The sequence below is a fragment of the Macaca fascicularis genome, chromosome 13, assembly GCF_037993035.2.
Source record: "Macaca fascicularis isolate 582-1 chromosome 13, T2T-MFA8v1.1".
NCBI classification, from domain to species: domain Eukaryota; kingdom Metazoa; phylum Chordata; class Mammalia; order Primates; family Cercopithecidae; genus Macaca; species Macaca fascicularis.
Window position 1 is genome coordinate 73,513,070 of NC_088387.1, and position 21,895 is coordinate 73,534,964.

The window sequence follows — 21,895 nt, forward strand, 5'->3', positions numbered from 1 at the left end:
CTTTCAACCTTACTTCCCATTCCTCCCTTTCCGAGGACTTCACATTCCAGTCAAGACAGTTTGCTCATTATTCCCGCCGCATGCCTCCCCTGTTCCCAACACCCACACTCCCTATGCTTTCCTGCTCCATGATTTCGTTCATGTCATTCTCTTCCGGGGGAAAAAGCGTATCCCACTTCTCCCCTCCCCTATTCAAACCTTGCTAATTTTTCAAGACCCATTCAAATCCCCAAAGAATCTTTCCCAGACAGAACCGCCTACAGCGACTTCCATTCCCTGGTGATCTCATACCACTTACTGGCCATACCACTCACTCGCTCACAATGAGGTCTTTTAAAAACTTCCCTAAGGCCAGGCACAGTGGCTTACACCTGTAATCCCAGCACTTTGGGAGGCTGAGGCAGGCGGATCACTTGAGGTCAGGAGTTTGAGACCAGCCTGGCCAACATGGCAAAACCCTGGCTCTACTAAAAATAGGGAAAAAAAGAAAAAAAAAAATTAGCCAGTGTGGTGGTGCACGCCTGTAGTCCCAGCTAGTTGGGAGGCTGAAGTGGCAGGATCACTTGAGTCCAGGAGGCGGAGGCTGCAGTGAACCAAGATCACACTGTTGCACCCCAGCCTGGGTGACAGAGCAAGACTCTGCCTCAATAAAAAAAAAAAAAGGAAAGGAAAAAAAAACCTCCCTGATATGGTTTGTCTCTATGTCCCTACCCAAATCTCATCTTCTAGCTCCCATAGTTCCCACGTTATGGGAGGGACCCAGTGGGAGACGACTGAATCATGGCGGTGGGTCTTCCCTGCACTGTTCTCACAATAGATAATGGGTCTCATGAGATCTGATGGTTTTAAAAATGGGAGTTTCCCTGCACAAGCTCTCTTTTTGCCTGCCACCATCCACGAAAGATGTGACTTGCTCCTCCTTGCCTTGATTGTGAGGCCTTCCCAGCCATGTGGAACTGTTAAGTCTAATAAACCTCTTTCTTTTGTAAATTGCTCAGTCTCCGGTATGTCTTTATCAGCAGTGTGAAAACGGACTAATACACTTCCCTAGCATGTAATTTCTTAAGAATCTCCATTTTTGCCATATTTTATTTTGAGAGTAAAAACTATGACTTTGGGTTTTTTTCATGTCCTTTGCAGTTCTTGGATGGTGCACAGAAGAGGTCCGAAAACAAATAATATCTCCCTATTTTTTTCAGGGCAAACAAAATGTATTCTGAATTAAATTTACCTTCTGATTCAATGGAGATATAGTGTCGATGGCAGAATCAACAGGAAAAATCTGAATCCTCTGTTCTGTGTAGGTATGAAAGTTTAGAAGAGCCGTCACAAGATCCTGAACAAAAGCCAGGGCCTGCCCAGCAATATCTCGCATCTTCAGCTTTAAAATGAAAAATACACAGTTAAGGCCAACTCTCAAATTATTATCCTAAAAGAACTTTATTGAGTCTCTTCTGGAGAAAACATTTGAATCCTAGTGTGATTATTCCTTAATTTAAATTCATCTGCTCCCACTTGAATTTTAATATTCCTATCTAACTAAATTAGAAAGCCACCAGTTTGGCAAATACACCTCCTGTACTTAACCCAGAACACTTAAGTATAATATAGGTGTACCAACCTACAAGAAAGTATGGCTCAAACCATTAATGCATCTCATTACTTATTTCTAATGTTATCAGACAAGAGAGCAAAAATCTGTTTTACTTATGAATGTAATAAAAAGCAAGCTACATTTGAATAAATGTATGAGAAACACGTAAAGCAACAGTTAAACGCAATGACTGAATGCACTAAACAGAGGTCCAAACAACTAATTCTTGTTTCTGGAAAGTTTGATGTATACATAACTGAAAATAAAAACATGTACTTCATTCTTTACCTGGTGTCTCCTATTGTGGAGTGGAACGTTCAGAGCGTTATACTGACTATATTCTACAAAAGAAAAATAATGTACATTAAGTCTCTCATTTCACATATACCAGAAAATAGCTTAAATGCAATATAATGAATGCTCTGAAGCAAAATCAGCTTTGCATAAGAATTTAAAATAATGAACAATACAGAATAACAGAATTTACATAGAATCAGTGGTTTCTCAGATAAAGTAATACTTCCCATCTTTTTTTAACTTCAGGCTTAAAAAAACCCAAACAAATCCGGTGTTTCCATTTCTAAGAAATCATTTCAAACACTGCTTTCGGGCTTATCAAGACTACTTAGAAAGGCTCATGATGTTCTTGCTGTTTTCAGTCATTCTCCCTTCTAAAATAACCCTCCACAAAGCCACCACACTCATCAGCAAAAAATACCACTGTTTTCCTGACACTACACTACCGGAAAAATCTATCACTGTCTGCCACTGTGGATCTCAATGACTCAATCCTAACTTTCCTGGATGGCATCACTATCTTTCTCAGTCTTCCTCTCTATCCTAACTTTCCTGGATGGCATCACTATCTTTCTCAGTCTTCCTCTCTATCCTGGTCTGTCGCTAACCTCTGGTAGCTTCCTCACACCTAGCCATACCTCCTCAACCTCCTCCTTAATGAGCTGCATCTTTCCTCATCTCTACTCATCCCTTCAGCCACTCAAACCTGCCCTTCTCTGCCCAGGTTCTCAGTCAGAATGACCCCAGTGCCAAAAATATGATTCGGAATGTTCCTGTGGCATACTCACACAGTTCCCTCTTATGTCTCCATTGCTACTCACTGGGCTATGCATTACCAGCTTGGTCTCCTGTCCACCAACACCTCAGGACACTTCTATCAGCCATCTTTCAGCCTTGCTTGTTTTGCTTCCCAGCCTGGTCCATTATTTCAACAACGCTTTTGCTAACACAAATCCCAAGTAAGGTCCACTACAACTTACTCTGCTTAACTCCAGGGGGCTTCAACTCTACTCAGTAATCCACAATTTCATTGCCGTGTGCCTATTTTATTTCCCATGACATCTATCCCAAACCTTTTCTGTTTTAAGCTCCTAATATCATTCCTCCTCTACTCCCTGCTACCCAATGGATAGGATAGCCTCTCCCTACTCTACCAAAAAAATCACAGCCAAAGCAAAAGAGTTCTTACACTCCCCACCCTCCACCTTGGTCTACTGCTTGCATATCCTTTCCTCAGCTAACCGTTCTCCTGGGCCCTTCTGCTTCTGATCCCCTCAGGACCTTAGGACATAATCACTCCCTGCTTCTATCTTCAGTATCTCCTCATTACAAATAAAGCATTTGCTGCAGCTCACTTAACTCTGTCTCCACAGTGAGTCTCTTCCATTACTAATCACACTTAATTCTCTGCCCTGACTCCTGTCCCCAGCACACGCAGCCTTTTCTTTCACTTTGCCTGTCAGGCTCTCATGCTTCTCCATTTCCTTCATTCCCACTGCTCAAAAAATAGCATTGCTCTGCCTGTTTCCTCAGCACCCACTCACCTCAAATCCCTGTCCTGGCAATCTAGTGTCAACCTACACCCTGCATAGAAGCGCTCCTCGCAAAGTATACTAGTCCTCTCGAGGCCACAAAATCCAGTCACCAAACCCAGTCGCCTTGCTGCATCACCCTCTGACCTCTCTACAGCAATGTGCAGAATGACCTGCACCATCAGGCTGAAACTGCTGAAACTCCCTTCTCCAGCTTCTACCTCACCCCGTTTCCACAGCTCCTCTCCGCCTCCTGATCACTGGGATGGAGAACTCACCAAGGACCCTACACAAGCCTGACTGCACTGTGCACCCACCACTCCCAACATGAGGGCTTCTCCAGCCCAATAGTGTTGACATCAGTTTCTCTCCTGAAGTCTAGTCTTTCATTTAGAAAGGCAAACATCAACAGTTATATAGATACATATGAACCCATCTGTCAGAACATTAAACAACAACAAAGTTAACCTCGTCTCTCCCACAAACCTGTTCCTGTCTACCTCTTTTCTTTCAGTCAACTGCATCACCATCTTCCCCATCACTGCCTCCTTCTCCCTTGTCTCCTTGAAAGGACCAATCTGTTCCCTCTCCTTCCACAAGATCTTCCACGTCTCCCTAACAACCCAGGCTAAGCCTCCATAATAGCACACCAGAACTATCATCACAATAGTCTTTGACTCCCTTGTCCCACTCCAAGGCAATCTACACTCTGTTGCCAGATTAACCTTGTGAGTACACATATAGCAACATGATGTTCCCTGGCTCAAAAACTTCTCCAACAACCCCATGGCCTTATGAATTAAGTTCCCAGTCCTTAGACCAGAACACTAGGGTCCAGTCCCACCATACCTTTCAGAACTTAACATGTCATTGCCCTGCACATCCCACCCACCCTAAGCCTCCTGTGATACTGGATTACTGCTCCTGAGGGCATGATGACACCTTTTATCCTATATACCATACTTCAAGTAATTCCTTAGATTTTACCCTATTGGGCAGAGGCCCAATAAAACCTGCTCACACATCCAGGCCCAGCTCAAAGCACCCTTTCTCTGGGAAGGCTTCCCCACACCACACCACCAGCTACGGACTTGTCTAGGCACTCGGCAAATGATCTTTAAATATTTCAGGACTAAAAGTAATAATCCACATGTGACATGAAAGGGACCTAAAACAGGGTGACAACTAGTATTACAAAAGGAAGGATAAATCCATGATTCAGAAGGAAATTATTAGAACCTAATGATTGAGACAAGGCTTAAAGGGAAAATATAACGCCACAGTTTCAAATCCAGTGAATCCAGTAGTATTTACATTAATGTAGAAGCTAGAAACAGGTGTTATTTTCAAGGGGGAGTTTAAATTTTTGATATAATGATGACATGGGCTGATTTTAATCCTAAATCGAACTGCTATTTTTCTTTTTTTTTTTCCTCTTTTTTTGGGTCTTCCCTAAACAAATTTAGGGGAAGTAAAATATTAATTTCAATCATGTGATTACAGAAAAAAGAAATGTGCATCAATTTGAATGTAAGTTTCAAAATCCAAACAAGCAAATATTTTCTTTGCTTTTGAGGTTTTGACTTCTTACCTAAAGGCTGCAAATTTGGCACCTATTACACAAGTAAAGTAGTATTTTTTAACTTCTTTTTTGCTGCTCTTGGGAATGTAAATTACCAAACCATTCCCAGGGTGCACAGGAAGCAAGGCTTAACCAAGTTAGCTTCCTAGCTATCGCTGGGAATTGACCAAGGGTAAGACATCACTTTGAAAAGATTTAACTCCCACCGCCAAGCCTCATTTCCCCTACCCCAATCAACAATTTTTCTTGTACAAATATTCAACTATTTTATGTGCAGGTTGTTTTTTTACCTTGGGAAATGCTAAATACATGCAATCAAAAAATGTGGATTTGGGCTTCTTCCAAGCAGACCGGCTGTGGAGTAGTTATATGACAATTTAAAATCTTCTTGTTAAATATGATTGCCACGGCTGATCAAATGAACAAAAAGAAAGCAATCCTCTGTTGGGCCAATTAAATTTTTTGCCCAAAAGATCAGAAATTTTAATTAGTTGGCTACCACAGAGAGATTCAAAGTTACAAATAATGGAAAACTATATATAATACCTACTTGTATCGTTAAAAGGTACTTTTTCATTGATGATTGATAAGGATTCCTCTAATCTACCTGACAAATCTTCATGAAGATTCTTTAACTGTAATTGACTGCAAGAAAAAAATACAAAACCACATTATCACCAATCATTGAGTGAATCCCCATTTATCTGTTACCTCAACAGCTGGTAGTAGACTTCCAGAGAACTGCACCTGACATTTGGGATACTCTTGGCAGAGAGTTGTTAAAAGATGAAGATAACAAAAATGCTAACCTGGCTTCTCAAGTCCCAGGGACTTCTGGAGAATGATGTGGAAGTCTGGAGGAATTTATCATGGTTCCAGTGTCTTAGCCAACCTTACATTTATTTCCCCAAGCTCAAAGTAATCTTAGAGCCACTTCAAAGTCACAAATGTTCTCATTACAACACGTAAGTATTCACCCTAGTATCACTGTAGACTCTTTTTTTAAGTATATATTACATTAGCCTTCTTTTCCCCTTGAACTCAAAAGCTGGTAATTTCTGGGTTTGGTTCAATTATGCACACAGGTACACATCTAAATCATGCATGTAATTCTAACAATGCAATAAAATTGATCAGAGAAATTCACTTAGTTGATCCTATTAAAAACTACAATATTATTATCAAATAAACGTTGGAGTATACCTTTACCATACATTACTAATATTTTGATTTTAAGATTTATATCTCTCCAAATTAGATCATGTAACCTCTTTTTTATTCAAAATGTACCATTAAAAGACTGATATGGTGATTATCAGTTTTCCTTCCTGGGACTATCAGAGGCCCCTTCTGTTTAGAGTAGTTTCAAACAGAAAGTCTCCAGTCTTCAGTACAGGAGCTCCAGAACACTATCTGCCACAGCCCCAAACCCTTGCAGGCTGAGGACTAATACACAGGCCACCCTATCAAGAACGCCTAGGGCCCCGGAGATCCCAGAAATGAAAAGGACCCTGGAGATGACTCCTATTTCCTCCTTTTAAATGTAAGACAGGACAGAGGAGCTGCTACAACCAAAATTCATGTCTTCTGAGTCTTGCTTCAGAACCCTCTTGGAATTCAAGTTTCCACATACCATTCTTCCGTTCGAAGTCGACATTCCTTGGCTTCCTTTTCTAGAGTCTGAGATTTTACCTGAATTTCAGAAGAAAAAGAAAAGTAGATGGCTCAGGCTACAGACAGGAACACACTTAGTAAGACCCTGCAGGCAATAGTCTCACCAGAAATGACTAACTCTAAGTGCACAATTTATTAATATAAAAGTCGTAATTATTTTTTAGTGTGCTCTCACAATGGGGCTTACTTCTAGTTTAGCCTTGTCATTCTGCAGCTTCTCAATGGTTTCCATGTACTTCCGGGTGAGACCGTCAACCACAGCTTGGTGCTGGGCTGCCTCTGTCTCCAGAGTGGCCAGCCGACTCCTCAGCTCTGCTTCCACATGCTTGTGCTGCTCATCAGCTTCAAAAAACTAAAAAGAGAAGACCATTTTCTCTTCTCACAATATCCTAATATACATAAATGAGAAAAATAACAGCAGTGACTATTCACTGAGCAACTTCCATATGGTTCCATACACTGACTATGTTAAACCCACACAGGCATTATCTCATTAAATCCTCACAGTATATCAGAAGTAGCTACTGTTATTCCTCTTTACAGATATGGAAACTCAAGCTTAAACGAGTTACATAACTAGTCTAATGTCTCACAGCTAAAATATAGTAGAACTTAGATGTGAACACAGGAAACCTACTCTAAAGCCTGCACCTCCTACCTCTTAGTCTCATGAATTTCTATTTTAAACAATGTCTGGCATACATAGAATTCAATTGATCAGAGTATAACTTTTCTACTAAGCTAACTTTCACATAAAATAATCAAAATTAAAACAGGTGTTATTCCTAAAACAGGTAAAGCTCTTTCCTGTAATTAGAGTCCAACACTAATAAGGAATTATGAATACTTAGATATAAAATACACTGAGGTCAAAAACTTTATTAACATTTAAAGACTGAAAAGTGTGTTTCCTACCATTTGACAAAAAAAAAAAAAAAAAAAAAAATCAGGAGGTTATAGTTGGATACACTACACCACAATTTTTTTTTTTTTTTTTTTTTTTTTTTGACACAGAGCCTCACCCTGCTGCCCAGGCTGGAGTGCTGTGGCTCAATCTCGGCTCACTGCAAGCTCTGCCTCCTGGGTTACGCCATTTTCCTGCCTCAGCCTCCCAAGTAGCTGGGACTACAGGCGCCACCACACCCAGCTAATTTTTTGTATTTTTAGTAGATACGGGGTTTCACCATGTTAGCCAGGATGGTCTCGATCTCCTGACCTCATGATCCGGCCGCCTTGGCCTCCCAAAGTGCTGGGATTACAGGCGTAAGTCACTGCGCCCGGCCCACTATGAATCTTAGAATATGCTCAATGGTTTGGGGGCAGGCACTAACTTTCCAACATTCCATAAATATCTGAGCACCTGACATAAGTAAGACACTGTCCAGGGATTGGACACAGAGAACATACATGGTTCATACCCTCAGAGACCTTACAGTTTAACAGGAGTAGGGATAAAAACCAACTAAACACCAGTAAATTAAAGACCTAAACATCAGTTAAAAAAAAAGGGGGGGGGGCGGGGATGGAAAAAAGCAAACGCCACTTATTGGTAAGTTCCCATTTAAATGATACATGTAATCACTTCCTATATAAAATGAATAATGCTCAGTATACTTTTGCACTGTTAAATTATAAAGCCATTCTGCTGTCTTCTGAACAAATGAATATACTTCAAAGCACACATCCACATTAAGATTGTGTGATATTTAAGAAATGAATAAGTGACACTGACATATATACTTGAAGATCACAGAAGACATTAAAACACCCACGCAGACACGAAACACTCCAGCTGCATTCGCTTTTCCACATTAACAGATCACAGACCTATTTTTTAATTCATATGGAAAACCAGATTTTCTCACTTGTATATGCAACCGTTCATTCTCTTCGATCTTCTTCTGCAGATCTTCATCAAAGACAGTCTTCTGTTCTTGACTCAACTGAGAAGAAGATTCTCCACTTTTCTGATGGAAAGAATAAGTTATGTCCACATAACTTTCATCCTTTAGAGAAACATCCTAAGGTACACAGATTCTCTATCACCTTAGAAGCTTGTCTCTTCTACGTGTTCACCATTCTCAAACAATCCTGCAAAAGGTATACAGTTCATCATTTAACTTTTCCTATGTGACACAAGTTGAAACTGCAAATATTGTAATGAGCAGGAAAGCTTTAAAAAGAGAGAGAAAAGAACAGATAAGGCTTACTATTCTTTGCAGATGAATTCATGAGTAGTTCTGTTGGAGGACGGAGCAGACCTACAAAGCTCCAGCAATATAAAATAAGCTCATAAATATAATTTCAATTTGATCTTTTGGTTTGGGAAATCAGAGTTACAGCAATTTCATGAGTCGGAGTTGCTAAACTCCATAAGAAATTGTAATAAATTTTGTAACAGCATCCACAAAGGTAAGTTTATACAAAAGTTCATACAAATTTCTAAGTTAAAAAAATATAAAATAAAGCTATTATAAATGAATAGGAAAATTCTCAAAGATTATTTAAAAATCCCTTTCTTTTAATTTTTTACTAATATGAACTCATTCTACATAGAAGAATAGCACTATTTAAAAGATCTAATAATAAGCATTTGTTTTCATGTAATACATAGAACTGAGACTATTCAAGGAACAGCCTAACAATGAAACTGTGTTCAAACATCAGTCACCACCCTTTCTCTGTTTTTGTAGTCTCACTTCTCACTTAAAATGAAGTCATCTACTAATCTAATTTGAATCAGTGATTTAAAAGCCCTTTGAAAATGGAGTAGCCATATAAAAAGAAATTAAATATCCATCATGTTTGAAAAACAACAAGTGCATAAGGAACACTGCAGAATGACATATTCGGGGTCCTCAGTGCTTCCAAATCTGATGAGCTTTAATTAAAATTAATTCTCAAGTATCACACCCAAACCTCTGCTCAACAGTCCTAGGCAGGGATATTAAGAATCTGAAGAACATGTTTGAAGTACAAATAACTATTGTGTCCCCAAGGGTCTTTCAGAATTTCCAGGGCATGTACATCTTTTTTTTTTTTCTCTTGAGATGGAGTCTTGCTCTGTCGCCCAGGCTGGAGTGCAATGGTATGATCTTGGCTCACTGCAACCTCCGCCTTCTGGATTCAAGCAATTCTCCCACCTCAGCCTCCTGAGTAGCTGGGATTATAGCCGCGCCGCCACCATGCCGGGCTAATTTTTTGTATTTTCAGTAGAGACAGTGTTTCACCATGCTGGCCAGGCTGGTCTCGAACTTCTGACCTCGTGATCCGCCCGCCTCAGCTTCCCAAAGTGCTGGGATTACAGGCGTGAGCCACTGTGCCCGGCCTGGCACGTGTATCTTGAAAAAGTTTCCCGAGTGATTCTAACACATATGTGTTATACCCTCTCTGTTGCCTCCTTTATTTGAACACTAACACTCTAGCGAATTATTCTATGTAGGAAAATGTATATAGGAAAACTATTAACATATAACTATGGCAACTGCTCATTACATGGGAAATATGGCTCTAGGCACTTTTACATGATCCCATAGAATCCTCACAACAAACCTCAAAGGCTCATTGTCACTTTGCTGATGGAGAAACTAAGATTACAAGGTTAAAAATTGTGCCGAAAATCATAGATTTATTAAAGGCAACCAAAGAATTCAAGCCTGGGCTTCAATCTGAAGCCTGTGCTCTTCTGGCCATACTGCACTCCTTCAGAGTCACTGTATGCCTTCTCCTTCCCTTCTACCCATTCTACTGTTACTGCCTCAATACATACATTTGTGGAGTGTTAGTCTATATACATACAAGACTTAAAGACTCAATCAGTACCTCTACCCCTTAAAAAAAAAAAAAAAAAGGGCAGCAACCTCTTAATCACAGCGTTCAAAAGTACCAGATTATCCACCTTAGAGCAATAACAATCTTGCCTCACCATATAAAACCATAAGGGAAAAAAACTCATCTCTAAACCTCAAGACGAGAACACCAAAGTGGCCTCATAAGAATAAATGCTAAGAAATTACATCTGCAGTAAACTTACAAACCTAAGGTATGAGTGTTTCAACTGCTACTTTCATAAGAGTAGTAACACTGACAATCTCCCTCATTCTATTTGCTCAACCTTGGATTAATGGCAACCTGGTAAAACCAAAAGACGTCAACAATTTTAGCAATGTAAGATATTCCATTGTCTCTTCTCGGTCACTAACCAACTATGTATATTTGCTCCTAATAAATTATTTAAAATTGACTATCATATAAAAATGTTTCTAACATTTAATATTTATTAATAATAAATGTCTGCTTTCTCAACCTAATATCCAGGTGTAATAATGGAACATTAAAAATTCAGGGCTAGGGCCCGGCATGGTGGCTCATGCCTGTAATCCCAGTACTTTGGGAGGCCAAGGCGGGCAGATCACCTGAGGTCGGGAGTTCGAGACCAGACTGACCAACATGGAGAAACTCTGTCTATACTAAAAATACAAAATTAGCTGGGAGTGGCACATGCCTGTAATCCCAGCTACTTGGGAGGTTGAGGCAGGAGAATCACTTGAACCCAGGAGGCGGAGACTGTGGTGAACTAAGATCGTGCCATGGCACTCCAGCCTGGGCAACAATAGTGAAACTCTGTCTCAAAAAAAAAAAAAAAAAAAATCAGGGCGAGGCATGATGACTCACACCTGTAATCCTAGCACTTTGGGAGGCCAAGGCAGGTGGATCTCTTGAGTCCAGAAGTTCAAGGCCAGCCTGGGCAACATAGTGAGACCCCATCTCTATTACAAAAATTAGCCGGTCATGGTTGTGCACACCTACAGTCCCAGCCACTCTGGGAGCGGAGATGGAAGGATCACTGAGCCTGGGAGCAGAGGTTGCAGCGAGCCAAGATCATACCACAGCACTCCAGCCTGGGTGGTAGAGCAAGATCCTATCTCAAACAAACAAACAAACAAATAATTCAGCAGTGGGGTCTTCTGTTAAAACCAGGATGCCCTGTAGGTGTCAGTTACTAATGACAAGGTCACACTAACTTGCCTGTATTTGAACCTACCTTGTTTTTCTTGCCTCGTGGTTCACTTAGAGCTAGTTCATCTTGAAGTAGTTCTACCCTCTTGGCAAGCTGCAGATTTCGAAATGTCAAACTGTCCATTTCCTGTTGTAGTTTTCTCAATGACTGATCTTTCATTTTCAGTTGCTCCTATATCAAAGTGAAAACAGATTGGTCCTCACAGTTTAGCTGTAAGGTTTAGAAATTTTATTAAAAATTATTTTTGTTTCACCAAAATATAATCAAAACCTCTTGCTTTAGGAAATTCAGGTTGTATATACATCATTTCAGTTCTTAAGTTTTTAGCACTTTGTGAAAAGATAATCTTTTGGCTAAACCAAGTAAACATAAAAATAAGAGCAACTATACTAAAGTAACAGATCATGATCAACTAAACATCCTGTGACAGTGAACAGACACAAAGATTGAGGCTACAAGTTTATAAACTTAGACATTACTTATTTATTATTATTATTATTATTATTATTATTGAGACAGAGTCTCGCTCTATTGCCCAGGCTAGAGCGCAGTGGCACAATCTCGGTTCACTGCAACCTCTGCCACCCGAGTTTAAGTGATTCTCCTGCCTCAGCCTCCCAAGTGGCTGGGACTTCAGGCGCACACCACCACGCCTGGCTAACTTTTTTGTATTTTTAGTAGAGACAGGGTTTCGCCATGTTGGCCAGGCTGGTCTCAAACTCCCGACCTCAGGTGATCCCCCCACCTCGGCCTCCCAAAGTGCTGGGTTTCCAGGCACGAGCCACCGTGCCTGGCCGAACTTGGGTATTTAAAAAGAACCTCCGATTTACTGATGATTCCCTTCAGTGAACAAGAATGGGAAGAAATATATCTGTATTCCAGTTTTTCTGTAAATCCTCCCTAAATTTAAATTAGTCAAAATAAAGTCTTTGCAACACACTTAATTTTTCTTCAACTATTCTGACATATCAAAGATAAAAATCAGTATCATACCAAAAATATTTTCAGATGCTGTCCTACAATAATTCACTTTAAAGCTAAATGACAACAGAAACAAAATCTAAAATATTCTGCTAACCTTTTTGACACACCCTCTGCTGACCACTTTGTTCTGTTTATGCCATAATGGGGTAAGAAAATGGGAAACTAATAAGAAATATTTACTTTTACTCTATTTTTTAAAAGAATTATTCTAACTATATTTTACTTACAATGTTCTGACAACTTTTTATTCACTGATTATCAAACACAGATGGCCATATAATACTGTATATTTAAAGAACTGGACTGGCACGGTGGCTTATGCCTGTAATCGCAGCACTTTGGGAGGCCAAGACAGGAGGACTGCTTAAGCCCAGAAGTTGGAGACCAGCCTGAGAAACATAGTGAGACCTCATCTCTATTTAAAAAAATAAAAAATAAAAAAATAAAGAACTGTATGTTTACCAGTGTCACTGAAACAATTATAAAACATGAAGGTCATGCTTTAATGAACAGATGATTTAACTATATTGAAACACCAACCTAGGCCAGGTGCAGTGGCTCACGTCTATAATCCCAGAACTTTGGGAGGTTGAGGTGGGCGTATCACTCGAGGTTAGGAGTTTGAAACTGGCTTGGCCAACATGATAAAACTCCGACTCTACTAAAAATACAAAAATTAGCCAGGCAGGGTGGTACATGCCTGTGATCCCAGTGACTCAGGAGGCTGAGGCACAAGAATCGCTCAAACCAGGGAGGCAGAAGTTGCAGTGAGCCGAGATCGTGCCACTGCACTCCAGCCTGGGTGACAGAGTAAAACTCTGTCTCAAAAAAAAAAAAAAAGGAACAGCAACCTAAAAACCACAGACTAGTGTCTACACTCTATTGACATTACCTGCATGTTGAGAACAGTGCTAGAGGGATAGAATATGCTCCTGTTAAGGAGAAAATCATTTTTTTCCTACATTTGTTTAGTAAAACCTTAATTTTCACTTGTAGCTCAAAGGTAAATTTAGGCCGAGCCCATGTCCAAACCATCATGTCTTTCAAATTTTAAAACTTCAAATCAATGAACACTGATTATACCTCACTGAAGGGGTAAACCCAGTAATAAAATTAAAAGCCGGCCGGGCGCGGTGGCTCAAGCCTGTAATCCCAGCACTTTGGGAGGCCGAGACGGGCGGATCACAAGGTCAGGAGATCGAGACCATCCTGGCTAACCCGGTGAAACCCCGTCTCTACTAAAAAATACAAAAAACTAGCCGGGCGAGGTGGCGGGCGCCTGTAGTCCCAGCTACTCCGGAGGCTGAGGCAGGAGAATGGCGTGAACCCGGGAGGCGGAGGTTGCAGTGAGCTGAGATCCGGCCACTGCACTCCAGCCTGGGTGACAGAGCGAGACTCCGTCTCAAAAAAAAAAAAATAAATAAATAAATAAAAATAAAATAAAATTAAATTAAATTAAAAGCCTACTGTAACACAGGACATCCTAATATTCCTGTCTAGCAAACTGGCATATTGTCACTTGGTGTACTATAATTACAATGACTACTGTAATAAATATTAAAATAAAAAATAATTTATTTTTTCTCATAATTTATATTCTTATAATTATAATATACAATTATGCTTCTAGTTCTTAAAATGAACTAACGCTCCAACTCCATTAGCCAATCATTAATTTCAGAAAACATCTATCCCAGCCTTTCGTTAAACTCCAGTTTCTGTAATGGGGATGATAATGTTATCTGACCTCATAGGGTTGTTGTGAACACTAAATGAGATAATGGATATAATGTACTTAGCACAATGCCTGGTATATAGTGAGTGCTCAATCAATAGAACCAGCTGTCACCACTCCTACCACTGTTCCTACCATTGCTGCCATCACAGAGTTAATCAAACACAACCAGCAACAGGAGGGTATGAAACACCAGTGCAGGCTACTAGGACAAACTAGGAAAGACCTTCCCCAGCAATAAGTTTAAATATTATTGGGAGATATAATGATCATTTCTTCAACAATTTTGGTAAAATAATAACGTGACTAATAAATCCTGACTATAAAGCCTCTGTTTTAATCATCTTGGCTTGGGTGCAGAGAGCCAGGAAGTACGGGTGGGGTGTTCAGAACCATCTCAGCCCTGAGACTGTGCTAACCGCACCTAAGGAGGAGACACTCAGAGACAGATTTCTCTCCTATAGGATCCAACAACTGGCTACGTAAAACGACAATTTCTGTGGCTTAGTTGCCTAAGTGGAGCCACCTTAGACATATTACTGATCAGGGGCTTCTCCAGAAAGAGATGGGAGTAAGAAGAATCCTAATCCCATCTGTCTAAAGAGAGCAGAGGGAGCAAGAAAGGGAAAGAGCAAAAGAGTGAGCTAGACAGTATATTTAACTGAAACTTGGCCAAGAAGAAATCCAAATCCTAGGATTAATTTATCCATTTAAAAATATCACTAAGCAATATTTACTACATGCCTACTAGAAATGAGGCAGAAACAAATGCCTTCGTCTATCATATTTCTCCCCTCAGTTAACAAAAGTGCTGACGGTAAAATGTATCGCTCAGAGTATCCTGATTAACACAGGTTATTACTATTAAATAGCTCAACTAAAGGCAAGATTTAGGGACTAAATGATTCACACAATGGAATCTACTTATTAGAGACCTCCCATCTGCTGAGTGAGAGGGATTCAAATAGGAATACGACATAGCCTCCCTCAGAGAGCTGTCTGATGACAACTGATAAGAAGCCTCAATAATCCAGATAAACTGAGCTAACTGAAGGCCTTGAGGCACAGGAGTAAGGCACTAGACAAAGTCACATATCTTTTTTATAATTTTTAGCTAAGGAAAGTAAAGTACCTCATACTCTTACCTAAGCAAGTAGGAAAATTAACCACAAAAACCTGTATTACTGTCCCTTATCCCTAGTGAATCAGTGTCAGAGTTGGAACTTTAACCCAGAAAACCCAATGAACCTGTTTTGAGCAACACCAAATGCTAACAACCCTCACAACACAAATATCCTGTTGCCCACCTTTAAAGCTGCAGAATTTGCTTGTTCATCCACAACACCTTTTTTCAGAACCTGATTCTGAGCCCGAAGCTGAAAACAGAGAAAGCAATAATTAATTTTTCATATAAAGCAATTGGTTATATCAAGGAAATCACATCAATTTTACAGGCAACATTACATTACACTGAGTAACTAAGTAGCTTCTCACAAATATATGAGAACAAAAAAGTATTAGACCCAAAGAGGGTAGTAGATAGAATAATTCACCATTTTACAGATAAGGACACACAGGCTGAGTTGCCCAATGACGTAACAAAAATCAATGGCAAAACTGGGACTACAATCCAGTCTCCTAAATTCTAGTGTGTCATTCTTTCTATAAAACCAAGTCCCATCCCTAAATAAAAACTAATACAATAAATAATAGGGTACTGAATATGCCATGTTCCTTGAAATTCTGACACACAATTCATTTGTAAAATACATACAACTGGACTAATTATTAAGTAAGAATTCCACAGAAAATAAAAATGTTGGGGCATCACCATACCCAGCAGGAGACTGTGCCTAATATTAGACATGCAAATGTCATCATCGACAATGGCTTCAGGCATCAGCTGGGGCAGTATACAAAAGCAACTAAGAAGCAGGCTCCATTCAGAAGTTAATAATAATACCCACTTACATTTGAATGCTCACTACAAACCAGGCACCGTCCTAAGTACTTTCATGTATTACTTCATCTAATCCTCACAATCCTATGAAGTGGGTACTCTAATTACCTCCATTTTACAGATGAGGAAACTGAGGCACAGAGAAGTTAATTAGCAATGCTGAGATTCAGACTCTACCAGTTTGGACTCCAAAGTCATAATGCCAATTAGACAATACTGGCTATTTCACAAAGCTACATGTAAGTGAAAAAAGCAGTGAGCTGGAGAGGTGAGAGATGCCTTTCGAGAAAGAGGTAAAACTTGGGCTTTTTTTCACAGTTAATCATTAAATATTGAGAAACAACGTTATTTTAAATAAAGTATACAAATCAGAAATTATGCAGCTAAATGCATTTTTACTTATGTATGCATCTATACAACCACCACTGACAGGGTTTTAAAAGATAAAATTTACTTCTGTAGTAAGAGGAAAATATTCTCAGCAAAAAGAACATAGAGCACTTAAGTATAAATATACAAGTTGACTGCAGCTGAAGCAAGAGGTTTACAGACTAATATTCCCAGGGCTCAGTGCAGATATCATGAAAGACCAGGTTCTTCTCTGAGAAACTGAAAGAATGAGACATCCTTCTATATGAGCTTTAAAAAAAAAAAAAATCTATTTCTAAAATTAAAAATAAAAAAATTTTAAAAATCTTTCTAATTCTGCATAACTGAGATCTGTCTCCTGAGAACAGAGAACAGAAACGACCCTTTTCTGTGCCAAAAGAACAGGCATATTTGCATGCTAAATCTTAAACTGAGTATTTAAAACTCAATGGAAAATTTAGCTAAGATTCTGAGATAAAATGCAAGAATACTGCAGGATATTCAACACTTTAAGCAAAAGACAGACTAAAAAGATGAGATTCTTCTATTTTTAGAAAGTTAGAGATGACAGTTCATTACCACAATAGAAAGCAGATCCAAATCTTTGCTCTGCCATTTATTAGACGATATAAACTTGGTAAATTCACTTAACCTTTCTGAGCTTCAGCTATATGGTCTATAGAATGGGTAAATTCATTTACCCCATCTTCCTTCTTCTGAGGCTACTGTGAGAACCAGATAAGAAACCTATGTCAAAGCACTTTCTAAACTATAAAATGCTCCACAAATGGAAACAGAACACTTATGATTAGAACAGATTCAAAATGACAACAGATACCTTTATTATAGTTTGCATGGTGTAAGTCATTGTACACCTTGATTGATATGGGGGAGAGATGTAAAAGATGTGGTCTCTATTTTCAAAGAACTTACACTTTAAAAGGGAAGATAAAATATTAAAAGATAACTAGCAATACTAGTATTTCCTGCTTGAAAAAAAAAAGTAGAAGATATTAAATTCTCTTCTACTTGGGTTGGCCAAGTAGTTGACCTGGGTTGGCCAACTAAGGTCTGAGGGCCAAACTGGCATGCTATTTTTAAAGTTTTATTGGAACACAGCCATATTCATTCATTTACATACTGTCTATGGTTGCTTTTGAGGTACAATGGAAGACATGAGTAGCTGCAACAGAAACCACATAGCCTCAAGCCTAAAACATTTACTGTGTGGCCTCTTACAGAGTTTGGTAACCTCTGCTCTAGAAGTTCAAAAGAGAGAAATACCACTTTAATGTTGATTTCCATGAAGCAGTGTTCTAGTAAGTCTTTAGATTTTATTTTATAAACCTAAAGTCTTTAGATTTTATTTTATAAACCTAGTCTTTAGATTTTATTTCATAAATCTAAAGTCTTTAGATTTTATTTCATAAATCTAAAGTCTTTAGATTTTATTTCATATCCCTGTCTTAGCTGCAATCTGTAATCTCTTACATGTCTTCATTGTGTGGTATTTAGAAGCTCCTAATGACTACTTCAAGGACTAAGAACGAAGCTTGAAGTTCACTGAACTGATAATTTCCTGTAGGACCAGAACGACAGCAATTAATTTTAAGAAAAATAACCTCATCTTTCATTCCTAAGGCACACTGAAGAGTATTTAAAGCAAACTGAACAGACTGCTTTGTTAAAAAGCAAAATGAAACTTTCAAGCTATTGCTGTTAGGAATTTAATATAACTGATTATAACAAAAAAAATTAGGATTTTCCTTTGGAAAATATTTTTTGCTAAACTGGTAACTCAAACACGGTTTCAATGAAACCATTTAACAGACAATGCAGCTTTTTAAGAAACTGTTATCTGAAACACCTTTCTATTACTTAGTAGGTAGAAATGGAGGAAGATGATAAGCTTGCATACTCTACTGCCATTTTAACTACTCTTTGTGGCATTTGACGTTTTTCTGCATTTCAGCATCACTTCTGCCACTCCTACTGCATTACTGAATGAGTAGCTTATAAAATGCTGAGCTGCTCTTATTAGCCTGATTTTTTTTTTTTTTTTTTTTTTTTTTTTTTGAGACGGAGTCTTGCTCTGTCACCCAGGCTGGAGTGCAGTGGCCGGATCTCAGCTCACTGCAAGCTCCTCCTCTCGGGTTCACGCCATTCTCCTGCCTCAGCCTCCCGAGTAGCTGGGACTACAGGCACCCGCCACCACGCCCGGCTAGTTTTTTTGTATTTTTTAGTAGAGACGGGGTTTCACCGTGTTAGCCAGGATGGTCTCGATCTCCTGACCTTGTGATCCAGCCGTCTCGGCCTCCCAAAGTGCTGGGATTACAGGCGTGAGCCACCGCGCCCGGCTATTAGCCTGATTTTTTTAAATTACTTATTTATTTATTTATTTATTTTGAGACTGACTCTCACTCTGTTGCCCAGGCTGAAGTGTAGTGGTGTGATCTCAGCTCACTGCAGCCTCCACCTCTCGGGTTCAAGCGATTCTCCTGCCTCAGCCTCCCGAGAAGCTGGGATTATAGACATGCACCACCTCACCCGGCTAATTTTTTTATTTTTAGTAGAGACAGGGCTTCACCATGTTGGCCAGGCTGGTCTTGAACTCCTGGCCTCAAGTGATCTGCCTGCCTCAGCCTCCCAAAGTGCTGGGATTACAGGTGTGAGTCACCACATCCAGCCAGCCTGGTCTTTTAGAATCTTATCTTTTCTCTGCACCAGTATTCACCACAGAGGGGAGGCAAATGAATGCTGTTTCTCTTTCAGATGTAGGTATAAGATTACCAGATGGTCACTACTGCCTCTAGGAGTCCAGAATGGAGACTCCAATGCATATGACATAACTGAGAAACAATTGCCCTGAAGTCTCAGAAAAACTCTCTGGCAGATGATAGAGCTTATTTTCAACAGCTGTGCCATTCAGTGGGGGAAGAGTACCTCTGAATCCCTCTTAATCCTTTTAAATCTCATATTTCCTTGTTTTGTAATCTTCTGATTCATTTTACCCTTACTTTGAAAGCACAGCCCTTCCTCAGTTTGGCCAACCAAATCCCACCTGTTCTCTAGGATCCTGCTTTTTACCTCTGGCCCTACGTCCTCCATAATTTTTCCTAATCACTCCCTGACTCCCTATGGCCCACAGAGAGTCTGTGCCTCAGTTCCTTTGGCACTTACTAACAACAAAACATCTCTTATTAAACTATTCAGTTTTAATTTCACTTCTAAAATCAGTAAAGTTTACATTTTACTAATATACATATTTCTGTATAGGCTGGGCGCGGTGGCTCACGCCTGTAATCACAGCACTTTGGGAGGCCAAGGTGGGCAGATCACCTGAGGTCAGGAGTTCAAAACCAGCCTAGCCAACATGGCAAAACCCCGTATCTATTAAAAATACAAAAATTAGCCAGGCACGGTGGCAGGCGCCTGTAATCCCAGCTACTCGGGAGGCTGAGGCAGGAGAATTGCTTGAACCCAGGAGACAGAGGTTGCAGTGAGCCAAGATCACACCACTGCACTCCAGCCTGGGAGACAAAGCAAATCAATCAATCAATCAATCAATTTCTGTATTCATTTCCCACCTGCCAACTTAAACTGTTCTCCATGGTAAAGACTACAGTATACTTCCTTGTATTTCCTGCCTGCAATGAAAGATCAATGCTATGGATAGAGAAGGAACTCAATAAATTTTTAGTTAATTAATCAGATCAGTTAATTTGATCAAATTAATCAAATCAAATAAATAAGTTATACCACATATAACGGTGTTTAAATGTAATACATTATATAAGAGACTGCCATTACTTTAACAGTTCTCTTTGAAGACTCTCCAAATAATGTGAACCTCATGGTCCTATTGGACACCAAGAATCCTTAAAAGGCTTGAGCCTAACTCTCTAATGACCAGTGCCCAGACCTGCTCTCTATAACTCTCGTTCTGGAATAGCCCAGCTTCAGTCAGGCCTATCACACAGCTGTTTCTCCTAGGACAGAGAGTGGTGGTAAGCTCACCATCACTTCTCTCATGCCACTCTGACAATATGTGACAGGCTAAATGGCCCAAGATTGGGGATTTATTACCTTCAATCACAAAATGTTGGAAGAATTTGTGGAGAAAGTGAGATGAACCACTCATATTCATTTTCTCAGCTAATCTCAAAATCTTCTGTGTTAGAACCACTTTTACATGACCGTCTTCATGCAATGGACTTTTTTTTTTTTACATTTATACATATTTTATAACCCTATAAAATAAACCTTTAAACATACAGTCTTTTCTTCAATATACAGTGATGTGTGCAAGACAACCCCACGCCACACTAAAACCCTGATTCAAAGCTTCAGAATACTGAAGTCATGTGCAGACCCCAGCCGCAGTATCTGGCCTGGATGACCCCTAAAACTCCTTCCAGTTCTAACATTTTAAGTATTCCAAATTACTGGGAATCCTACTTAGTCTTTCTTTCTGCCTACTTACTCGTTCCTATTCCAGGACAGGGATGAAGTATATGCAGGCTACATATTATGCAGTAGCTGGGGTTACTTTGTCACTGAGGCAGGAAAAAACTCACATCTGCCTCAAATGGCATCCTTTCTCCTGCTCCTGCTCCCATGCAGGGAAACTCACTAGGACAAAACCCCAAGCCTTGCAGTTTAGCTGACCCTCCGTGAACCGGTGAGTAGATCAGTTAAACTAAAGAGGAAGAGGAGGTTGCCCCTTGTCTTTCCAGGGCCTTGTCCCAAGTGTGGTTTTGGACAGCTGCAATACTATCACCTGGAAGCAGAATCTCAGGCCCCACCCCAGACCTACTAACCCAGAATCTGCAGTTTAACAAGGTCTTCAAGTGAGTAATTTAGACATTTATGTCTGTGATGCACAGACCCAGGGTCTAAGCTAGCACTGTCCAACAGAGTACTCAATAGCTACATGTGGCTATTTAAATTAAATTATTCAAATTAAATAAAACCTAAAATTCAGTTCCTCAGTCACACACTAGCTATGTTTCAAGCACTCAACAGCCATGCATGGCTAGTGGTTACCCTGCTGGACAGCACAGATACAGAACATTTTCATTCTCTTGGAAACTTCCATTGGATAGCACTGAACACAAACCTGTTTTCCAATCCAACTTTACTAGTGAA

The 21,895-nt window shown here is 39.7% G+C and overlaps 1 protein-coding gene across 12 annotated transcripts in view; it reads right to left on the reverse strand.

Moving 5' to 3' along the window:
- Positions 1–21,895, reverse strand: part of PPP1R21 (protein phosphatase 1 regulatory subunit 21) — a 70,597-nt gene that overhangs the window by 44,359 nt on the left and 4,343 nt on the right. For 5 of the 12 annotated variants that reach the window (XM_005575925.5, XM_045369355.3, XM_015433668.4 and 2 more), the window contains exons 2-9: positions 15,726–15,794; positions 11,724–11,870; positions 8,545–8,646; positions 6,867–7,031; positions 6,639–6,697; positions 5,556–5,650; positions 1,883–1,935; positions 1,232–1,381 (exon numbers count right to left, since the gene is read on the reverse strand). In XM_005575925.5, coding sequence (XP_005575982.2) covers positions 1,232–1,381; positions 1,883–1,935; positions 5,556–5,650; positions 6,639–6,697; positions 6,867–7,031; positions 8,545–8,646; positions 11,724–11,870; positions 15,726–15,794 — 840 coding nt within the window. Of the gene's footprint in view, positions 1–1,231; positions 1,382–1,882; positions 1,936–5,555; positions 5,651–6,638; positions 6,698–6,866; positions 7,032–8,544; positions 8,771–11,723; positions 11,910–15,725; positions 15,795–21,895 lie in introns of all 12 variants that reach the window. The other 7 variants (XM_065527104.2, XM_074011829.1, XM_074011830.1 and 4 more) reach the window with 3 other exon arrangements.